General features: G+C 41.7%; 1 protein-coding gene across 3 annotated transcripts in view; it reads left to right on the top strand.

The window, feature by feature from the left end:
* The window catches only part of AFF1 (ALF transcription elongation factor 1), a 193,762-nt gene that overhangs the window by 53,400 nt on the left and 113,480 nt on the right, over nucleotides 1–26,882 (top strand). Inside the window, exon 1 of one of the 3 annotated variants that reach the window (XM_045791442.2) lies at nucleotides 16,405–16,961. The exons of the other annotated variants lie outside the window; for them this stretch is intronic. Coding sequence (XP_045647398.2) covers nucleotides 16,945–16,961 — 17 coding nt within the window. The 5' untranslated portion in view covers nucleotides 16,405–16,944. Of the gene's footprint in view, nucleotides 1–16,404; nucleotides 16,962–26,882 lie in introns of those variants that run through there. 3 annotated transcript variants of the gene reach the window in all.

The following is a 26,882-nucleotide window of genomic DNA, read 5'->3' as shown; positions in this document are numbered from 1 at the left end:
CCACATCAGGCTCCTCTGCTATGAGCCTGCTTCTTCCTCTCCCACTCCCCCTGCTTGTGTTCCCTCTCTCACTGGCTGTCTCTATCTCTGTCAAATAAATAAATAAAATCTTAAAAAAAAAAAAAGACAAGATATTTGATCCTTCCATCCATAAATATCTATGGCTAGCATTTTGGTACAGAGGCCCAGTCAATCTTTTTAATACACATATTCAATTACATTTTGATGAAGTGGGTTCCTCGCAAGTGCACCATATTGCAATTGCCTTTTTTTTTTTTAACTTTTCACTATATTATAATATCCCCCCATGTCATTAAATATTTTTGTAAAACAGGAGGGCGAAAGTGTATTCAACCCAGGGGAAGATGACGCACTTAGAGACTGGTTGTATAAATTGAAAATAATAGGGGCGCTTGGGTGGCGCATTTGGTTCACGCATCTAAGTCTTGGTTTTGGCTCAGGTCGGGGTCTCAGGGTTGTGGGATAGAGCTCTGCATCTGGCTCCTCGCTGAGCTCAGTCTGCTTGAGATTCTCCCCTCTCTGCCCTTCCTGTTGTGCACGCCTGCATGTGCTCTTTCTCTCTGAAAATAAATAAATAAAAATCTTTACATTGAAAATAATAGAGAAGCATTTCAAATGAAGAGATCCCCACCCCTGTACCCCTGCACCCTGCCTTTTTACTATCTCAGGAGACCTCTGTGATTTAGGTAGTGATTACATACGGAGAAGGAGCCAGGGAAAGGGCGTCACTGATCTTTAGTTTGGGTAATGGATACTGGTGGATAATCAAGGGACCAAGGGGAGAGGAATGGGTTGGATGGAGTTGGGGTCAGATTAATTCTGGCCCTGTTGAGTGTGAGTTGCTGGGGGTCACCATTTGGCCTGTGGCCATTCTCAGGCCGACTTTGTCTCTTTCCCGCACCTCTTTGCCTTTTTTTTTTTAAAGGTGTCACTACCTACTCTGCGCACCACCTGTTACTGTGCACACTCACTGGTTTTTGCTAGTTAAAAATTTAAGGAAGCAGGTGTTATCTTAAGGTGTTTATTGCTCTTCATTACAGTTAAACCCATTATAAAGATAATGACATTTTTTAGTTTTGTGTTACTCATGTCCCTCCTGATCTGCTAATTGGAAGCCCTTTTTAAATTCTGCCTTCTGCTTTTATTTGCAAGAATGGAACCAGCTCTAGCCTTCCTCTCAGTTCTTTCCCATCCCTTCTTTGGGGAGGGACACATTGTCTTCTTTATAGAGAAAATGCCCTTTGCAGACTCAAGCAGCCGCTCAGGCTGAATGACAGGTGTCTCTTGGCATTGCCAGGGTGAGACCCTTTTTGCTAAGTGAATGATCCATTTTGGACAGCCTTCCAAGTGCCTTTTCATACCCAGGATCATGTTTCTGGGTAGCTGGGAAGAATGAACTCAGAGTTGTGGAGAGAGGTTTGGGCTGAGTGAAACTTCTGGAGAGTCACTGATGATATTGTCCAAGACCACATACAGAGACTGAGAGTTAAGTGAAGTTTTCCAGTGTCTTGTAATGAATTCTGGATGTATGAGCAGAAAGAATTATAAAAATGAGTTCCCCCCAAAATACAGTGGCATACTAAAAGTCCACAGAAGAGAGCTTCAAGGAAGGTGGTCACTGGCATCACAAAGGAAGCCAACTACTCTTCATTTAGGAAGTTTGGCTGGGATGGTAGGAGATTGGGTGATAGCTTTTTTTTTTTTTTTTTTTTTAAGATTTATTTAGTAAGAGCTCAAGCAGGGGGAGGGGCAAAGGAGGAGAAAGGGGGAAAGAGGGGGAGAGAAGGAGACTCCCAGCTGAGTGGGGAGCCCCACGTGGGGCCCAATGTGGGGCTCCATCTCACAACCCTGAGATCATGACCCCGAGATCATGACCTGAGCTGAAACCAAGAGTCAGATGCTTAACCGACTGAGCCACCCAGGCACCCCAGGTGATAGCTTTTAAGAAGAGGAGACCGATATATGGGAGAAATGGCTGATTCTAGAACTGGGGTAGAGAAAAATAGGTGAGCCTGGTGCATCTTGTAGGACCGGAAGTTAGGGAAGTGCTCAAAAGACAAAAGGAAGGGAGCAAATCAAAGGGACAGAGAGCTAACCTGAGAGCACCCAATGGCCAAGTCTGGAACAATTTGATGAATAAAATAAGTCATGTAGCCCTGAATTAAAACCCAAAGGATAAAATAACCATGAGCACATACTGATAGAAAGAAATGATTATGTAAGTTAATAAATGGAGAAGAAGCAAATCTTTCCCACGGAAGAATTCCAAATAGGATGTGTAGATACCAGCCATACTCTACGGGAGGTGGAGTGTAATTCCCTCCTTCCCTTGACTGGAAAACATCAGATAAACCCTGACTGGTGGAAGAGGAGAGGGGGACATTCCACAGCACACCTGGCCCGAACTCCTCAAAACTGTGAAGGTCATGAACAGCCAAGAAAAATGGAGATACTGTCACGGAGTGCAGTGTGTGATACCCTGGATTGCCTCTTGGAACAGAAAGAGGACATTAATGGAAAAACTGAATTCCAAACAGAGTCTGGAGTTCAAAGTAATATACCGGTGTTGATTTCTCAGTTTTGGCAAATGAGAAATAGTGCTATAAGATGTGAAAATGGGGAAACTGGGGAGGTATATGGGAATTCTTTTTTTTCTTTTTTTAAGATTTTATTTATTTGACAGAGAGAGAGACAGCCGGCGAGAGAGGGAACACAAGCAGGGGGCGTGGGAGAGGAAGAAGCAGGCTCCCAGCAGAGGAGCCCGATGTGGGACTCGATCCCAGAACGCCGGGATCACGCCCTGAGCCGAAGGCAGACGCTTAACGAATGCGCGACCCAGGCACCCCGTATATGGGAATTCTTTGCAACTTTTCTGTAAATCGAAAATTATTCTAAAATTAAAAAAAAATTTTTTTAGGGCGCCCGGGTGGCTCAGTCAGTTAAGCATCTACCTTTGGCTCAGGTCATGAGATCCCAGGTCCTGGGATCAAGTCCCACATTGGGCTCCCTGCTCAGTGGGGAGTCTGATTCTCCCTACACCCTCCCCCCCCCCCCCGCGTTCGTGATCTCTCTCTCTCTCTTTCAATAAATAAAGTCCAAAAAAAATTTTTTTAAGGCGGTCTGTGTGTGTTTGTGTGTGTGTATGTGTGCGTGTGTGTGTATTGGGATGGGGTTTTGGAAGCTTGAGCTTGTTTGCAGGCTGAGAATAGGTCATTGGTATGGAAGGGCAGGGGTCCCGGGGAGGGGGAGGAGGGTTGCTCTCACAGTGCACAAGCAGAAGGAGATGTGGAAAAGTGTAAAGCAGAAGTAGAGAACAAGACCTTCAGTGAGGAGCAAGCTGAAGTCGGGCCGTAGTCCTAAAGGTTTTTGCTTGTGTGCGCACTCCACCCAGGACAATGAAAAATGGCAAGTCTTCATTTTCAAACCTTTGAAGAAAATCTTCCACCTCATTTCGTAATTCTGTATAGCTAGGTAGAGAAGGCACGGGCCTTGCTATAGGTTGGTTACCTGGATGTCTTTCATGAGGAATCACCCATGAATATTTCTTGATTTGAGCTCAGGGATTCTGCTACATGGATCTGTTCCTTTGGGGCCTCAGAGGTGTTTACGCCCTGGAGCAATGCACCTTTGACTGGGGGTGAGTGAGACGCCTGCTTTTCTTGTTCAGGTAGGGAAAGGCAAGTCAGAAGTGGACGGCAAGCCTGCAGAAGGCATTTGGAAGTTAAGGAGCTTGGAAAGAGATTTACCTAAAACCTTTGCCCTCATGCTTCTTGTGAATTTCCTCGGACCCCCAGTTTGAAGACCACCATAGAGGACCCGAGAGATTTGGAATAAAGCTTTGGAATAGTGCCCCGGGGGAAAAAGAGGGTTTTCTGAAGACCAGGGAGGGGAGGACTGCTTTGCGTTGAGGTCACAGCTGACGGGGGCACCCGGTAATTTCCAGTGATGCTCAGGATAGTTTTTTCCCTGCTAGTCCTGCCCTCCTTGGACTGATCAGCTTCTCTCTCTCCTCCTTTGCCTCTTCTCCCTTTTCCCGTGTCTGCTTTATTTGAGATCTTCCAGTGGCAACCTTGAGCATTCCTTTGGTGAAGTGAGTTTTTTACAGTGTCCCCATTAAACAACATTCCATTGAGATGAAGTAGCAATTTTTAGGAGATTTGACCTGTGCAACTTTTAGACCCAAAGTGATATGAAAAAGTAGAATCATTGAATGACTGTTGTGGACCAAATGCATAGTACATTGAAGGAGGCATTTTACAGTTTGGATTAAGGTAACCTGTGTAACCTTTATTTTACCCCCCCCCCCCTTTAATTTCAACCAAGGTATGTTATTTTGCCTTCTAAATTTTTTAAAAAATTAAAAATGTAAATGTGTATATGTATATGTATATATGTATGTGTATATATATATATATATATATAGTGTGTGTGTGTGTATATATATATATATAGTGTGTGTGTATATATATATGTAGTGTGTGTATATATATAATTGTGTGTGTGTGTGTGTGTATATATATATATATATATATTTCTAAACATATGTCTGTATATTTTGCCAAATAGATAATGGAGCACTGGGAAGATGATTCTGTTTCATTCTTGGATAACAATATCTAGTACATATTTGTGATTGTACTTACGGTGTGTTATATATGCCATATATTGTTGCCACTACCTGTGTTCAAGTGTCATTTATAAAGGCCATTAACTTAAAGAGCTAATAAGAAGATACTTTTGTGATCCAGGAACATAGTTTATAGTTTGGATTGTAAACTAGTCTGTCCCACTCACCTTGTAAATTCTACCCTTTTATTAAATCGTGTACCTTACTTTTGGTTTTAGTGTACTTGGTCACTGTAGGATTAATTCAGAAAATGTGGATGATTAGCATTTTCTCACTATACAGAGAAACTTGTTTGTTGTGTAGATGATGTTTCGGTGTCATGTAACCTCTTTCTGTTTTCATGAGCAATTCTTCCCTGCACTGGGCAATTAATAAGATAGCTCTGAGTTTAAAGGGGCAGTGAAGATTCACCGGTGGGCTTACCTCTTACTTGTAAGCTAAGCTGGGTCTATGAGCTGGTGCAGTTCGAGAATACTTCAGGTCCCAGCGATTCTTCTCCTGAAGTCTCCAGACCTCAGGGGGCTCCCTCAGTGGGTGCCAGGGAGATCATGAGCATATCAAAGTATAACAGACATATGCATGGGGATTTCTCCTCAGATTTCATCCGAAAACCCAAGAATTTTGTGCCCCTCCACCCCCTACCCAAAGGTTAAAAATGTCGTCTTTGTTCAGTTTCATTACTAATGAGCGAGTCTGTGGTTAGGACACAGTGGTGTTTTCAGAACGCTTGGAAGTCGTAACACCCGTGTTTGTATTGCTGTACTGCAGCCACAGACAGTATCTAATTCCAGAAAATTTCTCTTGCACTTTCCTCTAGTATTTTTAGATCTGTTACAAGTCAGGTATAATCCCGCTTCAGTTTTAAATTACCCTCCCTAATTTACAAACAGTTTTGACAGCCTGGGTAATCTCAGGTGTAATGATGTGGTGATTCCCTTTTTCCTTTTGGGTTAACTGCTTGCTGTATTCTTCCATTTCTTCATATTTAAATAGTGCCAGAACAATTAGCACAGTTCACAGAGGAAACGTGTAATTGTAATATTACTGATGTTACTTTCCTAGCCTGTGGTAAGTGGAGACTCTGTGAGTAAATGCTCTGATGAAATACTGTTTCATCTTACTTAGATGTCTGATAGCAGCTTGTTTAAAGCACAGATGATCATAGTTGGTGTTGAGAAGAACAAGAGAAAAATGGCAAGCAGAAAGTTCTTAGGAGTAGACTTTTCCCCCTGAATTTATGCTTTGTTTCCTTGAAGGTTTATCACTCTACTATGGCAATAAGAATATATGCACGCAATGGGGTTTTATTGTTTGATAGAGATCTCTGACAATGAAGATAAATGCTGTCCAGCCATGATCCATAAAGTGATTCAGGAATTATAAACCAACAGTGAATCAAAAAGCTCTTAACATTATTTTCTAAATATGCATGACCTCGGTAAGTGGTTCTCACTTAGAAGCAGACACAAGTGTTACTTGGAGAAGGTGCCGAATGCATATCCCTGGGACCTCAACCCACGAGGACTTTGATTCAGTAGTTCTAGGCTCCACTGTGTTTTTAACACAAGTCCCAGGTGATCTGACCATATTTTTTCAAAGCTGATCTAGGTGCTAGCAGGTTACCTGGGACTAGTTACAAGGATACTACCTGTAATGCAAGAGAAGCCATGATGAGTGTGGAGAGGTGACGGGGACAAGAAAGTATTAGCAAATGACATGGAACGTTTGTGCCCTACAGTTATATTGAGAACCCCAAAGAGTTTTATATATATGGGTTTATCTATTGATACTTACTGTATTAAAAATTAAAATTGAGGGACGCCTGGGTGACTCAATTGGTTATACATCTGTCTTCTGCTCAGGTCATGATCCCAGGGTCCTGGGATCAAGTCCCGCATCGGGCTCCTTGCTCAGTGGGGAAACTGCTTCTCTCTCTGCTCCTCCCCTTGCTCGTGCTCGCTCGCACTCTCTCGCTCTCTCTCTGACAAATCAATAAATAAAATATTTTATAAAAAATTAAAATTGAGATATTTAAAACAAATATTTAAAATAATAATAAACCCATTACTTGTCAATTTAAATACTTTCTTAGTGAAAACTATTTCCAAAATAAAATAAATTAGTAACAGTTATGGCATTATTTTATGTCTATGCAAATCTCTTTACTGTTAACACAGTAGAAGCTTAATACAATAGAAGGCAGCTGGATTCTTGTATATGCTTCTGTATTCAATGTGTTGCAATGTTGTTTTGGTTGAAATCTAAGAAGGTGATCCAGTCTCACACAGAAAAGGGTGGCAGTATTTTAATGCCTCCTTTGATATTATACCAAAACTAAACAAATCATATTTTCTTAAAGCTTAGTTGCAGTGTGGAATCTGAAATCCTGTCACTGAGGTTTTTTTGTTTGGTTTGGTTTGGTTTTTTTACTTTGATACATTAGAATCCATTGGTCTTACACTTTGAGTGAATCTTCTACGTGTGCATGACTTTGTACCAATTAGAAGATATCGGTCAGGAAGTTATGCAGATCTTCTAAAAATCACATTTATTTCCCTCATCTTGTTACTGGAGTGGAGCCCAAGGGTGCAAGAACACCTGACGGCGGGGCGGGGGGTGGGGGGCGGTGGCGGTGGTTGGGAGCAAACAGACCAGGTTCTGCCACCTGCCACTAAAAATATCTAAAGGCTGAGAGAAGAGTGGTGGTGAAACAAGAAAGGAATTTCAGTGAGGTCAACACTGGGAAGACAGAGGACTAATGTCCTAAGAATGTCTCCAAAGTGCTGAGAATACTTCTAAGTTTATATGGGGAAGACGTGGAACAAAGATCAGTAGATACTCCAAGTGGCAGCAAAGGTCAGGTTGACTCTTGTCTTGGGGTCAATCATGTGGGGTCTTGCTGGCGTCAGGAGAGTAGTTTATTTCTGGAGGGGGTAGTTTTGGTTCCCATCACGGGATGTTTTGCCTGCGGGGTTTTTGCCGGAGTTAACAGATCAGCTTGAGGGAAAAACAAAGCCATTAAGAGGAAAAGGTTGAAGGCAAAATGGAGTCAGTCAGGGCAAAGACTGGGTCCTCTTCAAATCCTCACTGGCACATCATCATTCCATTTCAATGGAAGGAGGAGGGACGACAGTCATTTCTGCTGTAACTACTTCCTGCAGACCAGGAATAATGTCGACATTTTAGAATGCAAGATTCTGACAGGTTAGGAGAATTTTGTTTCTTGTGTCCCTGCTGAGGAGGACAGCAAGGGCATCTCTGAGCTAGTACAAGCGTGGGCTTCTGTGTGACAAATACAAAGTCAAACAACAACCAAAGAGAAGAAAAAGAAATATAGCAATGCTTAGCAGGGCATATTTCCATTTAAAAGGAATCGAATTTAGTCAGCTGCGGAAAGATCTAGATCTAGGGCATTTGTAACAGTTACGTGTTTGTTTAAATCTTTCTTGGCTTCAGTTATATTTTTTGAGTAATTTGGAATAGAGACGTAACATCCTGTTTTAATGACAGTACAGCTTCCTCCTTTGGCTGCAGTCAAAATGTGAAGGACCATCCAGTTTTGAAGGGCTTACCTTTTGACTTTGTGTGGTTTCATCATTTAGGAGAGTGACTGCATGCTGGGTCTGCGTAAAGGTGGCTGTTGTTTGCTTCGCCAAAGCCCCCCACGTTGATAGAGGCAGCTCCTGGGACAAACATGGCTAAGGGATAAAACCATCCAGAAGCCCTCTTTGCCCGATGTGGAGCTTTAACAATATCCCAATTATGAGAAATCACTGGGATTTCATTTTAATTTAATCAGCGGGAGGTAACTCACCCCCAAGTGCATTGACTAATCCACTCATAATGAAGGTAAGGCCATCCATTATTTCCACAAGTCCATAGCTAACCCCATAGAGTGGGGGTACACTTGGCTTTTAAGGAGTGATTTTTGCCATCCCAGCCACATAGCTTGAGATGATCTCTGAATACTATTTAAGTTTTTATTATGTAGGGGGGCAGCTTTACTCCATTGGACTTGCTCAGCAGTTAACTACTCAGTTCCACCATGTACTGCATTTCCCACATGGCGGTGGGGTACGGGTTGGGGTGGTGGTGGTGATCTGTTCCTTTACTAAAGCAAACACATGTTGGGGAGCTGCAACTCTGCACTAGGGGAGCAAAGTATACCCAAAAAAATATTCAACTCCATCTTGTATTTCCCCAGGGAGGTCCTGTGTGACCTGGGTGAATAATTTGAGAGAGCTAGTCCGATGGGCAACCTCAGGCTTAATGTGACTGAGAAGGGAGTGGTAAGAACTCCTAACGAGCAAGTGCCTCCCATTATCCAGCTGTTCAATCATATGCCCATGGGTCCTTTTTTATCCCCCACAGAGTAACAGGCATGAAGATTGTCTGTATGTGAGTTATTGTGGCAATTTCTCTGAAGTTTACCTCAAGTTGTATAGGTTAGGTGAGCAACAAACCTTTAAAGACAATCAAAACTAGAATCTAACATCCACAAAAGTGTGTTATTGAGACATAATTTTTCTCTCTAAAACCACCCTCATTTCCAACAAAGATAGCCAAATTAAGACTAGTTTTAAGACTAGTTTTTAAAACAAGTCCAGTTTTAACAAACTTGGCCTAATTATTTACATAAGCACAGCAAGAATAATAATTGGCCATATAAATTCTTTTAAATCTGCTTTGCTGGAACTATTTTTAAAATTTCACACAGAGAGAGGGAGAAACAGGCTCCCCACTTGTCAGGGAACCTGATTCGGGGCTCGATCCCAGGACCCTGGGATCATGACCTGAGCTGAAGGCAGATGCTTCACCGACTGAGCCACCCAGGCGCCCCTTGCTGGAATTTTTTATAAGGAATTTCAGATTGAACTTTTAATAGCCTCTCAAGGTGAGAAGTCAAGCCAAATACTTGCTGTCAGGTTCTACTGCAGTACCTGTAGATTTGGGTAAATCCCTCTCTTCTTGAGGTCCTCCAAGCATCGGAAGAGTCCTGCATATGCCCGGAAGTGACATTCCTTACTCATTTGGTTAAGGCTGCCGGGAACTCTGTAAGCAAAGTATCGGAGAACATCTCCCAGGGGGTCTATTGGCTCCATAAAGTCAACGTCAGTTCCTTAAAGCTGTCTGGTCATATCTGAGTCTATGTTTGTCTCTCTCAAATATGACATTCCACTCAAAGCCCTGGTAATATAACCAGTGTTTCCAGTGGTGTTCCATTGCAAGGAGAACAGATTCTTATTGAACTTATGTAAACAATTGTAATTGTCATGAAAGAAAGAATACTCATGGAGAGTTTCTGAATTCTAAAGGGTTCAGATAGGGAGAAAAGATAAATATTTTCATTCATTCACAAAGGACTATTTTATCATATTTCTGTAGGTCATAGATATTTTAAGAGAAAAGTTTTCCTTAAATCTGGAAGAGCAAACAGAGAACCAGCAGTGTTTCAAAGAAGAGTTATAAAAACTATAATCATCTTCCTCAGTTCATTCACTTCCTTGTTATTAAATCTTGTTCTGTTTGAATGCAACTTTTCTGTTAGTTTTGGAAATTCTTACCCAGTTTAGTTTCGTGATCTTAAGGATATCAGAAACCTGTATTTGTCAAAAGTCCTTTTCATGAATTCCCTTGAAACACATTTTGCAAGAGCCTCAGAACAATGATTGTAAATGACAAAAGACTCAAAGATGGACCTGGTTAAAGATCTGGTGAGAGTTATAACGCATTATAATGCAGTTGACAAGGTAATCCAGTTCTTTCTGTGACACATGGCATTTCCATAAGTAGAATGTCAAGTGATGACCTTATACCAGGACATGTTGAAACTTTAAGAATTTCATATAATTTCTAGGACAGAGGGGCCTGGGTGGCTCAGTTGGTTAAGCTTCTGCCTTCGGCTCAGGTCATGATCCTGGTGTCCTGGGATCCATCCCCCCACCCCCCAGTTGGGCTCCCTGCTCAGCGGGGAGCCCGCTTCTCCCTCTGCCCCTTCCCCCTGCTCATGCTCTCTCTCTTTCACTCTCTCTCAAATAAATAAATAAATAAATAAATATAATCTTAGAAAATTTTTTCTAGGACAGTTATAGCATTTGCCCATGCAATATAACCTAAGAAGGTTTATCATCATTTGTTTGACAGTGCTTCCCATGTAACTTAACATACCAAATAAACAAGCCTAATTAGTCAAAAAGACTTCATTTTGAATTTGAATTTTGGGGAAGTTTTGTTAAAAACCTCAGGTTTTATTTTTTTAATTTTTTTTAAACCTCAGGTTTTATTTATTTATTTATTTTTTTAAAAGATTTTATTTATTTATTCAACAGAGATAGAGACAGCCAGCGAGAGAGGGAACACAAGCAGGGGGAGTGGGAGAGGAAGAAGCAGGCTCATAGCAGAGGAGCCTGATGTGGGGCTCGATCCCTTAATGCCGGGATCACACCCTGAGCCGAAGGCAGACGCTTAACCGCTGTGCCACCCAGGCGCCCCTAAACCTAAGGTTTTAAAGCAACATGCCTAGATAGAATTATAAATCATTATAAAACATAACATTTAATCATCTATGTAACCAAAATGGCAATAAGAGATTCTACAGAAGGTTACATAGTTGCTAGCAAAACTTAGCACCTTTAATAATGAGAAGTTTTGACCTTCTTAAGTAATCAAAGACCTGATAAAGACAAAACATAGAAACTTTGGTTTTTGGGGCACCTGGGTGGCTCAGTCGGCTAAGCGTCTGCCTTCAGCTCAGGTCATGATCCCAGGGTCCTAGGCGATCCCTGAGTCAGGCTCCCTGCTCAGTGGGGAGTCTGCTTCTCCCTCTCCCTCTGCCTCTTCCCCAGCTTGTGCTCTCTTTCAAAATAAATAAAATCTTAAAAAAGAAAATCCAATTCTAAAACAAAAGGAAAAAGAAAAAAGAAACTTTGATTTTCTGGGCAGGTAAAGAAAAAAAAACTATAATTTCTTATCAAGAGTAGACCAATAATCTAAGAAAACTTTGTCATATTAACAGAAAGAAAAAAAAAACCCCAATTCCAATCTTACACCAGTGTCCTTTTAATATTCATTCATTCCAATCTTAGTCCTGAACACGCACAAAACTGTTTTCCAAAGATTCCCCTTCACAAACCTTCCACAAGGGTTTGTTTTTTGTTTTTGTTTTTTACATTCATATTTTATCCTAAGTTTTCTCTCCCTAACTGGTCTCATTTTGGAGCAAAATTACTTTGTTTTCCTCAACAAAAATGTACTCCCATTCTCCTAACCTTTCTTAATCAAAAACACATCTTACTTTCCCTACACAGTGAGTTGCTCTCCTTATCGTGTCTAGCAGTCTTAATTACATGGATCAGAATTTTGACTCTTAGACCCTTAGTCTCCAGTGAAAACTTAAGTAGTAACCGACTGTGAACTGTTACACCAGAATTCTGTAGGTTGGCAAATTTATGAATATATTTCATAATTTTTAGGAACGTGTTTATTCATAGTACAACTTTCAGTGAAGCATAAACTATGTTTACTAGTAGACCCAAGTATCTTTAGTTTCTTTGTAATAAGACAAGTTTAGTAATTAATGTTTCAGTATTTTATGTTATTTGGAAAAGACTTACATATACAATGAGTTCAAACCAATTTGTTATTTAGCGAAATTTCAAAGTATTAGGTTACCAAAGATTTTGAAAGCTATTTAAAAGTTTACTTATAGGGCGCCTGGGTGGCTCAGTTGGTTAAGCGTCTGACTCTTGATTTCGACTCAGGTCATGATCTCAGGCCCCGTGTCTGTCTTGGTGCTCAGTGGGAGTCGGCTTGGGATTCTTGTGCTCTCCCTCTGTCACTCTCTCTCTCTCAAATAAATCTTTAAAAGAAAAAGTTTACCTGTAAACTTTTAAAAAAGATTTTATTTATTTATTTGACACAGAGAGAGAAACAACAGCAAGAGAGGGAACACAAGCAAGGGGAGTGGGAGAGGGAGAAGCAGGCTTCCTGCCAAGAAGGGAGCCTGATGCGGGGCTCAATCCCAGGACCCTGGGATCATGACCTGAGCCAAAGGCAGACGCTCAACAGCTGAGCCACCCAGGCTCCCCCCTATAAACCTTTTTAAAAAAATCTACTTGCTTTTAACAATTACCTGTGAAAACTTCATGAGAGAGACTAAATTAGCTGTCACGTTGAGTCATCTTTTTGCTGACAAATTGCAACAGAGATAACATGAGCTTATTTGACCTTTAGTGAACCATGGTAGAATGAGTTTTATATTTAATTTTGATAACTCTAAAGACATGTCTTTTTTAATTAAACCAACAACCTTGAATTGGCTTTCATACCAGGTATGGTGCACCTGTGTCCGCTAAAAAGTCCATCAGTTTGTTCCCCACTGTCCGTCTTACCTGGCGCTCCTGTGGGGAAATCTGAAGTGGGTGGGGTGAGTCTAGGGGAGCCCCTGTACTCCTTCATGCTGATTTTGAACCTCACATAGAGGGGGCCCAACAGCTTGGGGTGCTTTGTGCTCCTTGATGGTGAAGGTAGAAGGAGCAGGGGCCTATGGCACCAGGAGCCCCAAGGATAATAAAGGAGGCAGTTGTGCGAACCCAGCCAGTGGTGGTCCAGGACAGGAGGAGGGTGGGTGAGGTGGTGGCAGAGGCGGCAGGGGTGCCCCCAGCAAGGCTAGAGGTAGAGTCAAAGTCTGGACTAACTTTCCTTTATCTCCATCTCCTGTCTCTCCCTCCTGCAAGACAGGCTTTTCCTCTGGTTGCTTTTTAGCCCTCTGCATCATTTATTCAAAATATATCCTAATGGACTTTCCTTGGAAACAGAAGTATCTCCAATCTTCCCAGGCAAAAGTTCAGAAAAAACACAGAAGAAACAAAACTACCACTAAACGAAGTTCACAGTACCTCTGTTAGCATTCCTTCTTTCCCAGAAGTCGGGGCTTCACTGACTGAACCAAACAAGCTTCAAGACAAGCTAAGAGAGCCAAATCAAAACCCCCTGTATAGTGGTAACTGAATGGGAGGAAGGAATCCAAGAGAGCCATTTAGTACCATCTTTCCTCTGAGCTTAACATACACATAGGCCAGGTAGTGTTACAGTAAAATTCCACCTTCTTTTTAGTCATAGGTTCATGGCTAAAAGAGACTAGTCAGCCAATATTCTCCTTAGGGGGGTGTGAGAGGGCACAGAAATAGTACTTCCCATTCTTACACAAATTTCAAGAGACCTTACAAACACATATCCTGACTTCCCTACTTGCCACTCGTCCTTTCTCCTCTTCTAATGGTACCTCTAATGATAAATTTTATAAATTTCTTGTTACAAATCGTATGAGCAAGCCACACAAGCTCAGAATGGTTCCAAGGAGCTCAGAGAGCAGGGAACTAGAGAAGGACAGGGCCCAGCACGCACAATGGAGGAATTTACCAGGAACCAAATCTTTCAGGGCCCACTTACTCCTCAGTTCATTTTTCTGCTTCGCCAAATGTGGTTAAGGCAGTTCGTGCCTATCTGGGGCGGAGCGGAAAGGAGTGTCCCCAAAACAAGTTTAGGCAGCTGTAAGGGACTGTTCGCCTCACTCTCCCTGCCTGAGGTCGACTGTCACTAGTGCTGTCACTAGTGGCTGTCTCCAACCTGTCATCGTCACTAATTTGGGAAATGAACGGGTGAGCCCTGGCACCCTGCAGCCGGCTGCTCCATCTGGGAATCCCAAGAGGGCTGGACAAAACGGAAGCACAGCTCCTGGCCAGCTCACCTGAAAATATGTTACTGGAGCCCCAGGGTGCAAGAACACCTGGCGAGGGTGGAGGGAGGGCAAACAAACCAGGTTCTGCTACTCGCCGCTAACAAAATCTAAAGGCTGAGAGACCAGTGGTGGTGAAACAAGAAAGGAATTTATTTCAGTGAAGCTAGCACCAGGAAGACAGTGGGCTAATGTCCTGAGAACTGTCTCCAAGGTGCCGAGAATACGTCTAAGTTTATATAGGGAAAACGCAGAGCAAAGATCGGTGGGTACTCTGCAGCTGCGTGGCAGAGGTCAGGTTGATTATTGTCTTGGGGTCAGTCATGCAGGGTCTTGCTGGTGTCAGGGCAGTCCTTATTGCTTGAGGGGGTAGTTTTGGTTCCCATCACTGGATATTTTGCCCACTGGGTCCCTTGCCTGAGTTAACAGATAAAGCTGGAGGGGGAAAAAAACAGTTAAGAGGAACAGATTTGAAGGCAAAATGGAGGCAGTCAGGGCTATGACTGGGTCTTCCTCCAATCTCATTGGAAAAGTCTTTTAATTATTGGGAAGCTATCAGTGGCGGATGTAAAGTTTTCCAAAATGCTTGAAAGCTCAATTTTATCATTGGCAATACATACTGTCAGTTGTTTTCCTTGAGGAAACAGACTCACTTTGTTCACTTTTGTGAAGATGACTGCCAAAAACCCAAGTTCGAAAAACCACAGTTCATCATTCTTGCATGTAAAAATGGTAGTCCGTGAAAAAACAGCTGGTTTAGCTTGCAACTCAGTTACACCAGTACTTTTCTTCTAGACGATTGTACTTCACTCTGCAGGAGTGGAGTGGTCCTTGTGTACTTCACATTTTGTCACAAAGAACATCAAAAAGACCTCTACTCGAGGCCTTGTTGAGGTTTAACAAAAGTAGTAATTCCTACTGCTTGCTTCATTAAGGACATTCGTAAAGGACACCTGCTGTAACTGCTGGTCTGTGGTGGTGAAGAATGCGGTGTTACTAGTTGTGTTTGCAGCCACTGCCTTGGTTGGCGCTCAGGCGCCTGCAGTTACCCCACAATTGCTTTTGCACCATTAGTGCAAATGTCAGCACAGTCAAAAAGACAGATCATGTCTTTGTGTTATTCTGTAGTTTTGACCTCTCAGAAGTTCTTCGGGACTCCCAGGAGCCACTAATCACACTTTGAGATCCACACATAAAGATGCATTGGGCCTTCCTCCCAGCATTGTATTTTTTCTTGCCAGCGGTCAACGTGCCTGTGTTCCGTGGCTTGGCAGTCATACAGTCTGGAGTCTGCGAGGGGGACAACAGTGTACCGGTTCCAGGTAGATCTGAGGAGTCTCCAGGGCAGGCATTCATTCAGCATTCATGTAAGAGCTCCCCATTCCTCCAGTGTGCTCCTGGAGCCCAGGGGATGCTGTGGCACAGCCTCCCTCCATCTCTGCCTCCCTTAAGGTTTGTCCTGCTTACCTGCAGGCACTGTTGAAATACCTTCCCCGGTCCTCTTAGGAGGACCCGTTTTCCTTTGTACTTCGTACACAGTGTTTACTATATTGTTGGTTTGCATCCTCGGTGACTGTGTTTTTAAATGTCAATCCCAAAATGAGTTACTGTTTACTTTGTAATCTATGTTGTCCAAAAAAGGGAAGGGCGTTTTGTTAATGTTTTTTTCTCAATGTAATGAAATCAAAACTGAAAGCGAACAAAGTAAAACAAGGGTGCGTTAGTTGCACATTTCCTGACTGCAAGCATTGGAATGATCAAAAGTAGCGAACGCGGTTTACTGCTGTGGCTTTTTTCCTTGCTCACTGTAGCCTCTTGGTGCCCAATATTCAACAAATATTCAAATTGGAGCTGGAGTTCTGAGCGGCCGGGTACTGTGTGTTCCCGCGGTGTGTTTGTACATTGTTAAAACCTGGCAAGAGAGCACTAGCCAGGAGCCTGCAGGCGGGGCTGGGCCGCGAGCGAGCGAGCGAGCGAGCGAGCAGGCTGCGTCGGCACTCGGGCTAGGTGCCCCCGCCCGGCGCAGCCTCCGGCTCGGGCCGGTGGAGCGCCGTGCCCATTTAAGGAGGCGGACCATACCACCAGAACTTTCTTGACAGGGGGTATTCAGGCGAACTCGGACAACTTTCGGTGAGCCGAAAGACGATTTCGCTTCTCTTCTAACGCCGGCCCGAGTTCTAGTGCCGCTCGGTGGGGGCTGTGCGCTGGTGGGCTTTGGACGTGGGCTTCTTGGGTTTCCCTTCTGCGAAATCGCCCCGAGGGATCTCACTGGCTCTGAATTCGGACGCGACGTTCCCCGAGCTGGTCCAAAGTGTAGTTCGCCTGCAGAGGCCCCAGTGCCCGGATGTCCATCAGGATTAGTGCGAGCCAATACGGTCGGAGCCCGAGGCTGCGCTGAGGACGCCCGGGCTCGGGAGCAGGTAGTCCCGTAACACCGGGGAGTCGCGCTGGGGAGACCGTCCCCGCCCGGCCCCGGCAAATGGTGAGCGCGGCGCTGGCAGAAGGGCCGCGGGTTGAAGGCTCCGATGGACAGAAGTCCTTGAGCTCTGTAAACTGAATTATGGCAGCCCAGTCAAGGTAAGCCAGGCACCGAGAGAAACTTTTTAAATGTGTTCGTGGCTAGGGGAATTGAAGGTTGCGGGCAGCGGTGGGGGAGGGACGGTTGGGGTGCTGCGAAGACCGGCAGGAAGCAGCTTTGTCATTGCTTTCTCATCATTCCCGATGCTGTGGTTCATTACTTAATGTCAGATTAAAAAAAAAAAAAACAGTTGGGAGAGCATACTGGACAATTCCTGCAGAGGAGAGGAGAGCGGTTGAGTTAAAGTGAAAAGTTCAATTTCTACCGTCTTCCAAAATAATTGTTATTCTCGGAGGAATTAAGTTGTTTTAACTTGGTTGCCTTTGCCCAAATTTTTCATTTAGTTTCTTTGTGCACCTCCCTTTGGTTCTCCTGATTTGGGGGTGGCGGGGGGAGGGGACTAGTATTTTGATCGGAATTTTAGAAATCATTTCATGTAAAAACAGCTCGCCTTGGAGAAGGTGGTTGAGAATTTGGCTGGTGGGTGATCGAAAATTTGACTGCTAAAATGTATTCCACGTAAAACGGCACAGCTTGCGAGTATCTGCTGAGTAGGCAAAGACCGGGAATGTGCCGGGGTTGGTGAGGGGAGAGGATAATGAACTGCAGTTGCTGTCAGAGGAACGCTATTTGTAAGAACCTCCAGCTCTGACTTTCCATAGTTGGTTCCTTTTTTTTTGGTAATGAGTGTTAAGGAGTGATGACAAGGCATTAGTGATCATTACACGATTCAGACTGAAGTGTGTGCGTTCATTTTAGTTGTGACAGCAGTTGGTGCTTAAGGGAAACTTAGAGTTATATTTAAATTCTTTTTTTAACTTTTAGTTTTACTAGAAAGCAGTTTGGTGTCACCTGTTTAAAGTAATAAGGCTCTTCAAGTTGATATTTGGTGGAGTACAGTGATTTGGGGATGTCTTCGAAGGCTAAATACGTTTCAGGTCTGAAAACTGAAAGAAATAGACTAGCTCGAATGCTGAAGTTTGGGCTCTATAAAATTCGAGACTTTTTCCTAAGAGGACTTTCTAGGAAGAGAAACAACTACTCCATAGAGTGTGCTATTTGCTTTATATATTTAATCCTCTCAACTCCATGGTTTATCCCCTGCCCCATGTTCTTGGTTGTTTTAAGAAAGGTGTTCTTAACTTGTGACCGAGTAGTGGGAAAACTTAGATGAGAAGCAGAAGTTGCATCTTCGTTTGCCAACCTCTAGTGAAATTTAACTGCCAAGGGGGTCTATGGAATAAAGCCGTAGATTAAGATACCTTGGTCTAAGAAATTAAGTAAATACTATCCAACAGAACTCAATGATACAGAGCTGGGATCTGAACTCAGGTGCAAGTCATTTCAATGCCTCAGCTCTTAAACTAAGAGTAAAATGAGACAATAGCTAATTGGACACTGCGTGCAGTGTGCCAGGCACAGCTGCTTTAATTGGATTATCTCTTTGATCCTTCTCAGTCACTTAAAGAGGTAAGTACTTTTATTTTTCACATTTATCGTGAAAGAAACTGAGGCCCAGCCAGCGTGTTTCTCGCCTGAGGTCACATAGGTAGAGCAATGCCTGCCTGGGCTGCTCTGCAGCATTTCCTTACTTCCAGACTTCCCCTTTAATCCTTCAGGTGAGGTGTGAAAAGGGAACTGCAAAGCCTCAATGTAAGTGTACAAAAAGCAATGTCTGCTAAAAGTGCTTTGCTACAAAATGGAAAAATCTGAGTTATCAGTATGGTAGTTCAACTTGTTACTAATAGAAATAAGAGGACTGTATATATTCTGCTCTTCTACCTGGCCTTCAAACATGCCCTTGAACCAGGAACAAAGCCGCAAGGCCATGATGTCTGTGGTTTTCTTAGCCTGCATAATGGGAGTGTATCTCACAAGTTGTAAATATTCACTTTCTACAGTTACATCTGGATTGTGGTCTATGCTCATTGTGTTTTTCTTTCTTTCTTTTTTTTAAGATTTTATTTATTTGAGAGAGCAAGAGAGAGCATGAGCAGTGGGGAGGGGCAAAGGGAGAGGGAGAAGCAGACTCCCTGATGAGCAGGGAGCCCGATGTGGGACTCAGTCCCAGGAGTCTGGGATCATGACCTGAGCCAAAGGCAGACGCTCTACCAACTGAGCCACCCATGTGCCCCTAGGCATTGTGTTTTGTGGGACAGTAGGTAGGTAATCTTTGAGATCTAAAGAGAAGGTCACACATAGTTTTGGATTTCAAGGAAACCTCAAGATGGGTCAAATTGTTGAGAGCAGTGCTAAGAGAAACAAAACCATCACCTCTGATTTATAATCTAGGGTAGTAAAATCCTGCCCAGGTGCCAGCCACAGTGTCTGTTTTCTGTCGGAACAATTAGTTTGGATTGTTGGACTCATTGGCCCTTAAGATTCATAGCTCAGTTTGTTCTAAACACAGTTGTTTCATTGTGCACTATTTAAAATAGTTTGACTTTTTTTCCCCCTTAGTAGAAGAGGCAGATGAGAACTTAGATGAAAATGAATTTAGTGGCACTGACAGTGAATACATGAGATGGCCATGGCACTTCTCTGTCATTATTTGGCATTGCTGTAAGGTAATATTCTTCATTTGATACTTGCAGTTGGTATATGACTAATTTTTCTTGTGAATAGGCTAGGCAGTGTATTCCTTTTCTATAGTCAGCTCCTTAAGATGTTGTCTCACATTTTTAGTATCTCCCGCATAAGCTAGAAGTATTCTGAATGAGGGAGGGACTGCCTAAGTATTTCTTAGGTTATGAACCTTTATAAATTGAAGTTGACCAGTTCCCTCCCTCATTTTAAACCTTAAAGTAGGGGGGAAAGCCCCTAAAAGTAGGAAGTTGATTATTCTGTTTTGCTTTGTGGTTCATTGTTTTCTCCCAGAAGTGGGAGATATCTGTTGAATGAAAGGTCAGTTGCCTATGTTTTAAAAATTAGATTTTGGGTCAATATTTTGAAAGCATTTAATATTTGGTTTGAGTATTTGAGTTGTGGAGAAAGGCAGTCACTTAGAAATGCAGTGTCAGAGCAGAACATATATTATGCCTCAGCTCTCAGATTGGAACCTGTAAGTACAACAGATACATTGACTACTTTCTGATGGGAATTATAACAAACTTGCTTTCTTTAATGTGAAATAGTTACAGATCATGGCTTTAGTTTCCGAATTCTCATCTAAGGCACAGAATACTTTATAGAAGTATACAACCTGGCATGCCCTCTTTTGAGAATAGCTAGCCTATGATGGGGGGAGGGGTGGGTATGGAATCTCAATAGTTTGAAGATTTATACTTTTCTGTGAGGATTAGCTTGCTTTAGATTGAGCAGTGTGTTGATGGATAAAACAGAAGGGAGGGCTTTGTCTGGTTCCTCATCTCTGCTAACCCCCTCATTGAAGCAATCCTTGAATTCTAGAAAGGAGTATATACATACCTTCCTTCACCTACTCCCAGGGATTAATGAACCAGTTTTAAAATGCACCTCGAGCTCCTGGAGAAGCCCTGCTCCCCCCCCCCCCAGGGGGGGAGTGGGGGAGTTGAAATTCTGTAGGAGAGTAGCATCTGGTGGCTGAGCACATCTCAGAAGAAAGCACTTTCAGACAAATTGCAAAAGGAAATTAGGTTTAGTCAGTTCTCCCACAGCGTTTTTGTTTGAATTTGACTGAAGTTAATGTTAATGAAGTTTAAAAAATAATAATAATAAAGCAAAGTCAGATTGTTCCCAAGATTATTATGAAGCCGGTTTCTGGTGGATCTCTTTGGTGAGGGAAATTTTTCCATTGCAAAAAGCATTGCTCTTAAACTGGTACAGAACCAGTTCTGCTCTGTCCTCTGCCCTCCTGATTTGTGAGCTACTGATTACGTTGGAAGAAAATTCATGAAAGCAAAGAAGCGCTGATTGAGTATGAGCAAATAGCAAAGGAGAATGCTATGGTATTTTGGAAAGTGCCGTTCAAGGGAGTGATTTTGAGAGGGAAATAATTTATGCAGTATTTTGACCCACTGAATGTCTTCATTTTTTCCCTTATGACGCCATTGTAAACAGTGTCCTTGACAGAAGAGAAACACAGACAGGTCTCTTAAGTGATTTCCTTCTAGTTCATCCTGAGAGCCAGCTGAGCTTCCTGACTCACAGACTACAGCTTCTTCCAAGATAAAGAAGGAGAACTGAGTCATTTTTTTCAGTCAGCTGGTTTATGGGGACGTTCTTTGGCAACGTTAATGCAAGTGATCTCTCCAGAGATTTAGGGGATTCTGTATGAGAGCATGAAAAGGTATTCAATAGCTGCTTCTGTACTGTTTTGAAAATGGAATTTAGTGAATGCTGCATTTAAGCAATTTAAATTTCATGTATTTTCAGTAATGAAAAATGTTATCTTAATCCTGGATAAGAGGGAAATCTCATTTTGGTACTGTCGTTTGGTTTGAGCCCCCAAATCTATATATTACCCAATAGCTGTAAAGTGGAGGAATTATAAAGCCAATTATCTTCATTGCTGCTTTGAGATATAACATACAATTTGATTGCTTCTAAATATATAAACTTAGTTTTCTATTAGGAAATTTCTCCATTTCGTTTGTTTTCCAAGATTGGCAAATAAACTTAATTCCAAAATCTTTTAAAAGAGAAAGTCCTGTGAGTTGTAGTGAGAACTACAACTGGTAGCGCATTCTGATTTTCTCTCCCTACTAGTTGGAAATAAAAATCTGCATCTTTAGGACAAAGTTTCTTGGCTCAGAAGTACAAACGTAACAAGCTTGGATATCATAATCTCTGTTGTGGTTCAGTTACATTTTATTGGCATAGGGTGTGTGCATAACTTTTACAGCAGCTTAAATGATTACCCTTTTTACGTAAGTGAAAAAAATTGGGAGAGAGAAAGCTGTAGTATTTAGCTCTGCTTCAGGTTGTTGTTAATTTTATTATGAATATACATGTATTCATTTGCTCAGAATAATACAGGAGGTTGAATGCACAGTAATATCTTGCTCAACTATAAATGTATCAGGTGGAGCTTAGCTTTAGGCCTCAAGGGGAAAAATAAGATAACTCTTGGTGTTAATGCCCTAGAGACCCTAAAGTAAAAATTAACTTCAAAACAATCCCAAGTGCTGACTTTTTGTGTCTTGGCAATGATCAGTGTTGAGAATCTTTCCTCTGTGCAAACTTTTCCCCTTTCCAAGCTGTCCACAGTGAGTTAAAGCTTAACCCGATGGTCACAAAGCCAGCAGACTTGATATCCTGAAAGTCTTGTTCTCTGGTGAGAACATAACTTTTCTTGTTATGGTTTATTGGCTTTGTTTTTAGTTTAACCCGATTGAACAATCAGATTCTTAAGGCTGTTATTAAGCAGTAATTTGAGGTCAGGTTTAATATATTAAGAAGAATTCCAGTACTGATATCCTGTCAAAAAGAACTGAAGCTCACTGAAGGGACAAATATATATCGTCCATTGACACCTAAACGGCCATTACTTTGGTATTAAGTATTATATCTCCAAAGGGCACCCACAGTTTGACCACACTCTAAAAGTACCAAGAATTGTTGTTGCTCCATAATGTTGTTGCTCGTATAATGATGAATACTTGGACGCCTATGGGCCACATGATCCTTTGGGTGGGCTGGAGACAGTTAAGAATGTAACTCTTGAGTCACTGGCTTGCCTGTATTTTACCCCAGATGATCTTGCCTTTCTTTCTTTCTTTTTTTTTTTTTTTAAAGATTTTATTTATTTATTTGACAGAGATAGAGACAGCCAGCGAGAGAGGGAACATAGGACGGGGAGTGGGAGAGGAAGAGCAGGCCCCCAGTGGAGGAGCCTGATGTGGGGCTCGATCCCGTAACGCCGGGATCACGCCCTGAGCCAAAGGCAGACGCTCAACCGCTGTGCCACCCAGGCGCCCCCCTGATCTTGCCTTTCTTTTTAGTATTGCTTACTGCTGGATTGGCAAGTAGACAAATAAAGGAACATTTTAGATGCAGGGTAGTCCTATTAAGTTCAAGGTTCTCAAACTTGATTAGACACTGGAATCACCAGGAGTGCTTGCCAGTGTGCTGATTCCACCCCCCGAGATTCTGATTGGACGGGTCTGGGGTGGAGCTTGGGTGGAGACCTGCTTCTCTGAGGCCAGAGCCCCGCCCCCCCGCCACTACCCTTTGTGAAGTGGAGTCTGTGTGTGAGAGATACATAAAGTATATCGTTCATTGCAGTTACATTTTGACTTAATATGTGCTCATATATACACGTCCTCCTTCCCCCGTTGAAATAGACAAGAGGCTGGTAGGAAAAGTAGATCTCCATCTCTGTAAATATATGTTACCTGTCGCAAACTGCAATTGCTCAAGTGTCCAGATGCACTAAATTTAAGAAGTAAAAGGAGAAGGAAGGTACTAAAAGTAATGCCCAAGTTTGATAATGCAGCTCTTTCCTAAGAATTGTTTCTTCCAAGAACCTGGATATGTAATTTGCCCATTCCTGCCCATTCTGGGCTGCCTCCCAAAACTATGAACGCACACGCTACACACACCCCAGTTTATCAGGCGGCAGATGTTTTTGTTCCCTGGGGAAAAGTTACAACTGTGAATCAGTCAATTATACCCAAACTCTATGAAACTGAAAGGTGGTGGTGGTGGTTTGTTTTTGTTTTTTTTTTAAACAAAACATTGCCTTCGTCTACTGTCGTTGAACAAATAATATTCAACAAAAATTTTAAATGGGTCTCCTACTGGGAAGTAAATGTTCAAATTATAGCAGATGTCAGTTCCTGTAACAAAATTCAGGAAACACTTTCTGGTATGTGGGTGTTGTAACTCTTCAGTTCTTGGAACTTTCCTTCAGGAAACTGTCCTGTCAGAAGGGGGGCAGTTGATAAAATATGGAGCACAATTCACAAACAGTGTCCTGCAGTGTAATTAAATTTTGATTTGGTGCATATGTTTTCTTGGTCACACTAGAGCCTGCTCTCTCACGTGACTTTCATCCTGGATCATGTGCATCTGGATAACTTGTTAAGTTGCTCCCCTTATTCTTGTTGCCTTAAAAATGCAGGTGTACCTGATTTACTCTGGGTGTGAATTTTTGGAGTGGTATAAAATTAACCAGTTCCCATTGTTTTGGGTAAAAGAATGAAACCTGTTTCCTAGTTTTGCAGAAATTGCTTGTTTTTTCTCCTGATTAATAAATTAATATTTTACCATAGACATTTCTAAGTAAGATGACCCATCTAGTAAGTTGGTAGCTTCAGCTGTCATGAGTCCATGATACTATGATTTTTGTGTGTGTGGTTTTTTTAAAGGAAAACAGAGCCTCTTGAGTTAATACGCTGAATTTTAAATACTTTAAAAATTTTGTTAAAAGGGATATTGGTACAAAATTCTGGACAGTAACACATAGCTAACTCTCTTTTTTTTTTTCAAGTAACGTTGATCTGCAATTACACTTCTAGGAATTAGGTTTTTCTGTTATTTTATAGTCAGTGTATCTACCTTTACCCTCTCACTTCCCTTTTAGAGTTAAACCATACTTGTGCTAACTCTCCATTTAAAAAATTGTGTAAATATAAACCTTGTACCACAGGAAAGAAATTAGGCAGCCACATTTACTGACACTAGCATAGTAAAAAGATACAGTGCAACCCAGTATGTTACATTTGTTTCCAAAATCAGTTTCTAGCTGAAAATGTTGGAAAGAATAGAGAGATGATTGTTGTCTGCTTGTCGTGTTACTTGGTTTTAGTAAAATTCAGAATAACTGATTAAACATAATTTTTTTGTTTTTAAGTGGGAACTGTGCCCAGAAGACAAAAAACTCTCAATTGGAAGTTAAAAGATTGAGTTTGATAATTTTGATCATTTTGCTGATAGTGTGCGGTTTTTGTTTTCTTTTTTTTTGTTTGTTTTTTAAAAAATTTTATTTATTTATTCGGCAGAGATAGAGACAGCCAGCGAGAGAGGGAACACAAGCAGGGGGAGTGGGAGAGGAAGAAGCAGGCTCATAGCTGAGGAGCCTGATGCGAGGCTCGATCCCATAACGCCGGGATCACGCCCTGAGCTGAAGGCAGATGCTTAACTGCTGTGCCACCAGGCGCCCCTGTTTTTGTTTTAAATTTCATGACAGATGCCTTATTCTTGCAAATAGCTTCGTATTTTTCTTAACAGTCATGTTTTTCTAAGGATAAAGTGAAAATCATAGATTTACTTAATGTGGACTTTAATTCGTAGGCTTTGAAAAGATTATGACAGTTCTCATGATAAGCCTAGAATAAAACCTGCTCTCTTCCTGAGGTCATCCATATTCTGGTGGTACTTCCAAGGTGTTGGTATTATCTATTATTTCAAACTCCTACTTGGTCTTTCGGTAGCTTGGTAAATGACTTTTTTGACAGGAGGGGAGGGGAATAGCTTGCTTTCATCAGGATATATTCACTATCACCCAGATCTTTTATCTCTTATGTTACTTCTCGTTTTATGAATTTTTTTCTTAGCCCAAGTTGTTTTTTTTTTTTCTTTACAACTTTGAGGTATATTTTACATATCATAAGGGTTGCCCATTTCAAGTGTATATCCAGTTATCTTTACTAACTGATACAACCATCACCATAAATCATTTTTAGGACATCTTGTCTCCCCAGTAAAATCTCTCATGTCTGTTTATAGGTAATCCCTGTTCCTAGCCCCATGCAATGGTCTTTCTGTGTGTAAATTTGGCTTTTGTGGGTACTTCACATACATGGAATGTTATGGTCTCTTATATCTGAAATTTTTCACTTGCATAATTTTTTTGAGTTTCATCTATGGCATAGCATGTTATCAGTTCTGTCCTTGTAATAACTGAGTAGTATTCTGCTGTCTGAATATGATAGACTGGTTGTTGTGTATGTGTGTGTGTTTATGGGGTAGGGGTGGCTATTATGATAATGCTCCTATGAACATTTGCATGCAAGTCTTTATGTAGACATACATTTTCCTTTTGCTTGGTTGAATACCCAAGAGTGGGATTGCTGTGTCCTAGGATAGTTTTATGCCTTTTGGAAAAACCACTACACTGTTTTCAGACTATATGTCCACGCTAGCCCATATTTAAACTGATCTAATTCAGTCAATTTTTTGCAGGTTATTTTACTATCTTTAGAGTCAGCTGGGCTGTGGAACTGGTGACTCTGAGATCTGATCAATTTTGCATTGATTATTAAAAAATAATGTGACATTTTAAATACATATGGCTTAAAAACACAACAACCGTTTTTTCATAGAAATACTTTATAGTATTCCTAAAATTGGTTGGGTTTTTTGATGCAGAAACTTATATCAAGGAATATTTAAAGAAAACCAGATTAACATTTGAAGTATCAATGCATGTTTTTGTCAAAGTAGGAAGTAAATCTTCCAACACACAGCTCATAAACCCCGCAAATAGCTGTGTATATGTTTATAAAATATATATTTTATAAATATATATGAATTTTATATGTATACCATATATATATATAAATCCTTTATTTCAGAACTGCAAAATAGCCCTAGAAATTATTATATAATTGTGTAGTTTTTTTTTTTTTTTTAATAAAAACATTCAGGCAAAAATTAGCTGTTCCCATTCACTGCAGTCTTGAATGCAGAGATAGGTTATCTGAGTAGAGCTTCTGGAAATTATCTTTAAAACTTGGGTCCTGCCAGGGGAAGGTGGTGACCATATGCCCCCAATCGGTGGTGTGTTCCAAACTTCAGGAAAAGATAGATCTATTTTATGAACAAAAATACTTCATGAAATGCTCTGAAATTGTCTTTAGATGTGTGTGTGATGGTAGTGAAAGTGAATCATCTTTCCAGCACTCCCGCTGCTGTTCTGTAAAAGAGCTGTGAGGCCCTGGTTAGCGGTCTCCTGCATGGCTGCCTTTAATGAGGCTGCCCCGTGTGCTTTCAGCTTT

Source organism: Ursus americanus, chromosome 8, assembly GCF_024610735.1.
Source record: "Ursus americanus isolate L20-20 chromosome 8, mUrsAme1.1.p, whole genome shotgun sequence".
In the NCBI taxonomy this organism is placed as follows: Eukaryota; Metazoa; Chordata; class Mammalia; order Carnivora; family Ursidae; genus Ursus; species Ursus americanus.
The sequence above is the reverse complement of the archived record's forward strand: the minus strand, read 5'-3'. Positions and strand labels throughout refer to the sequence as shown.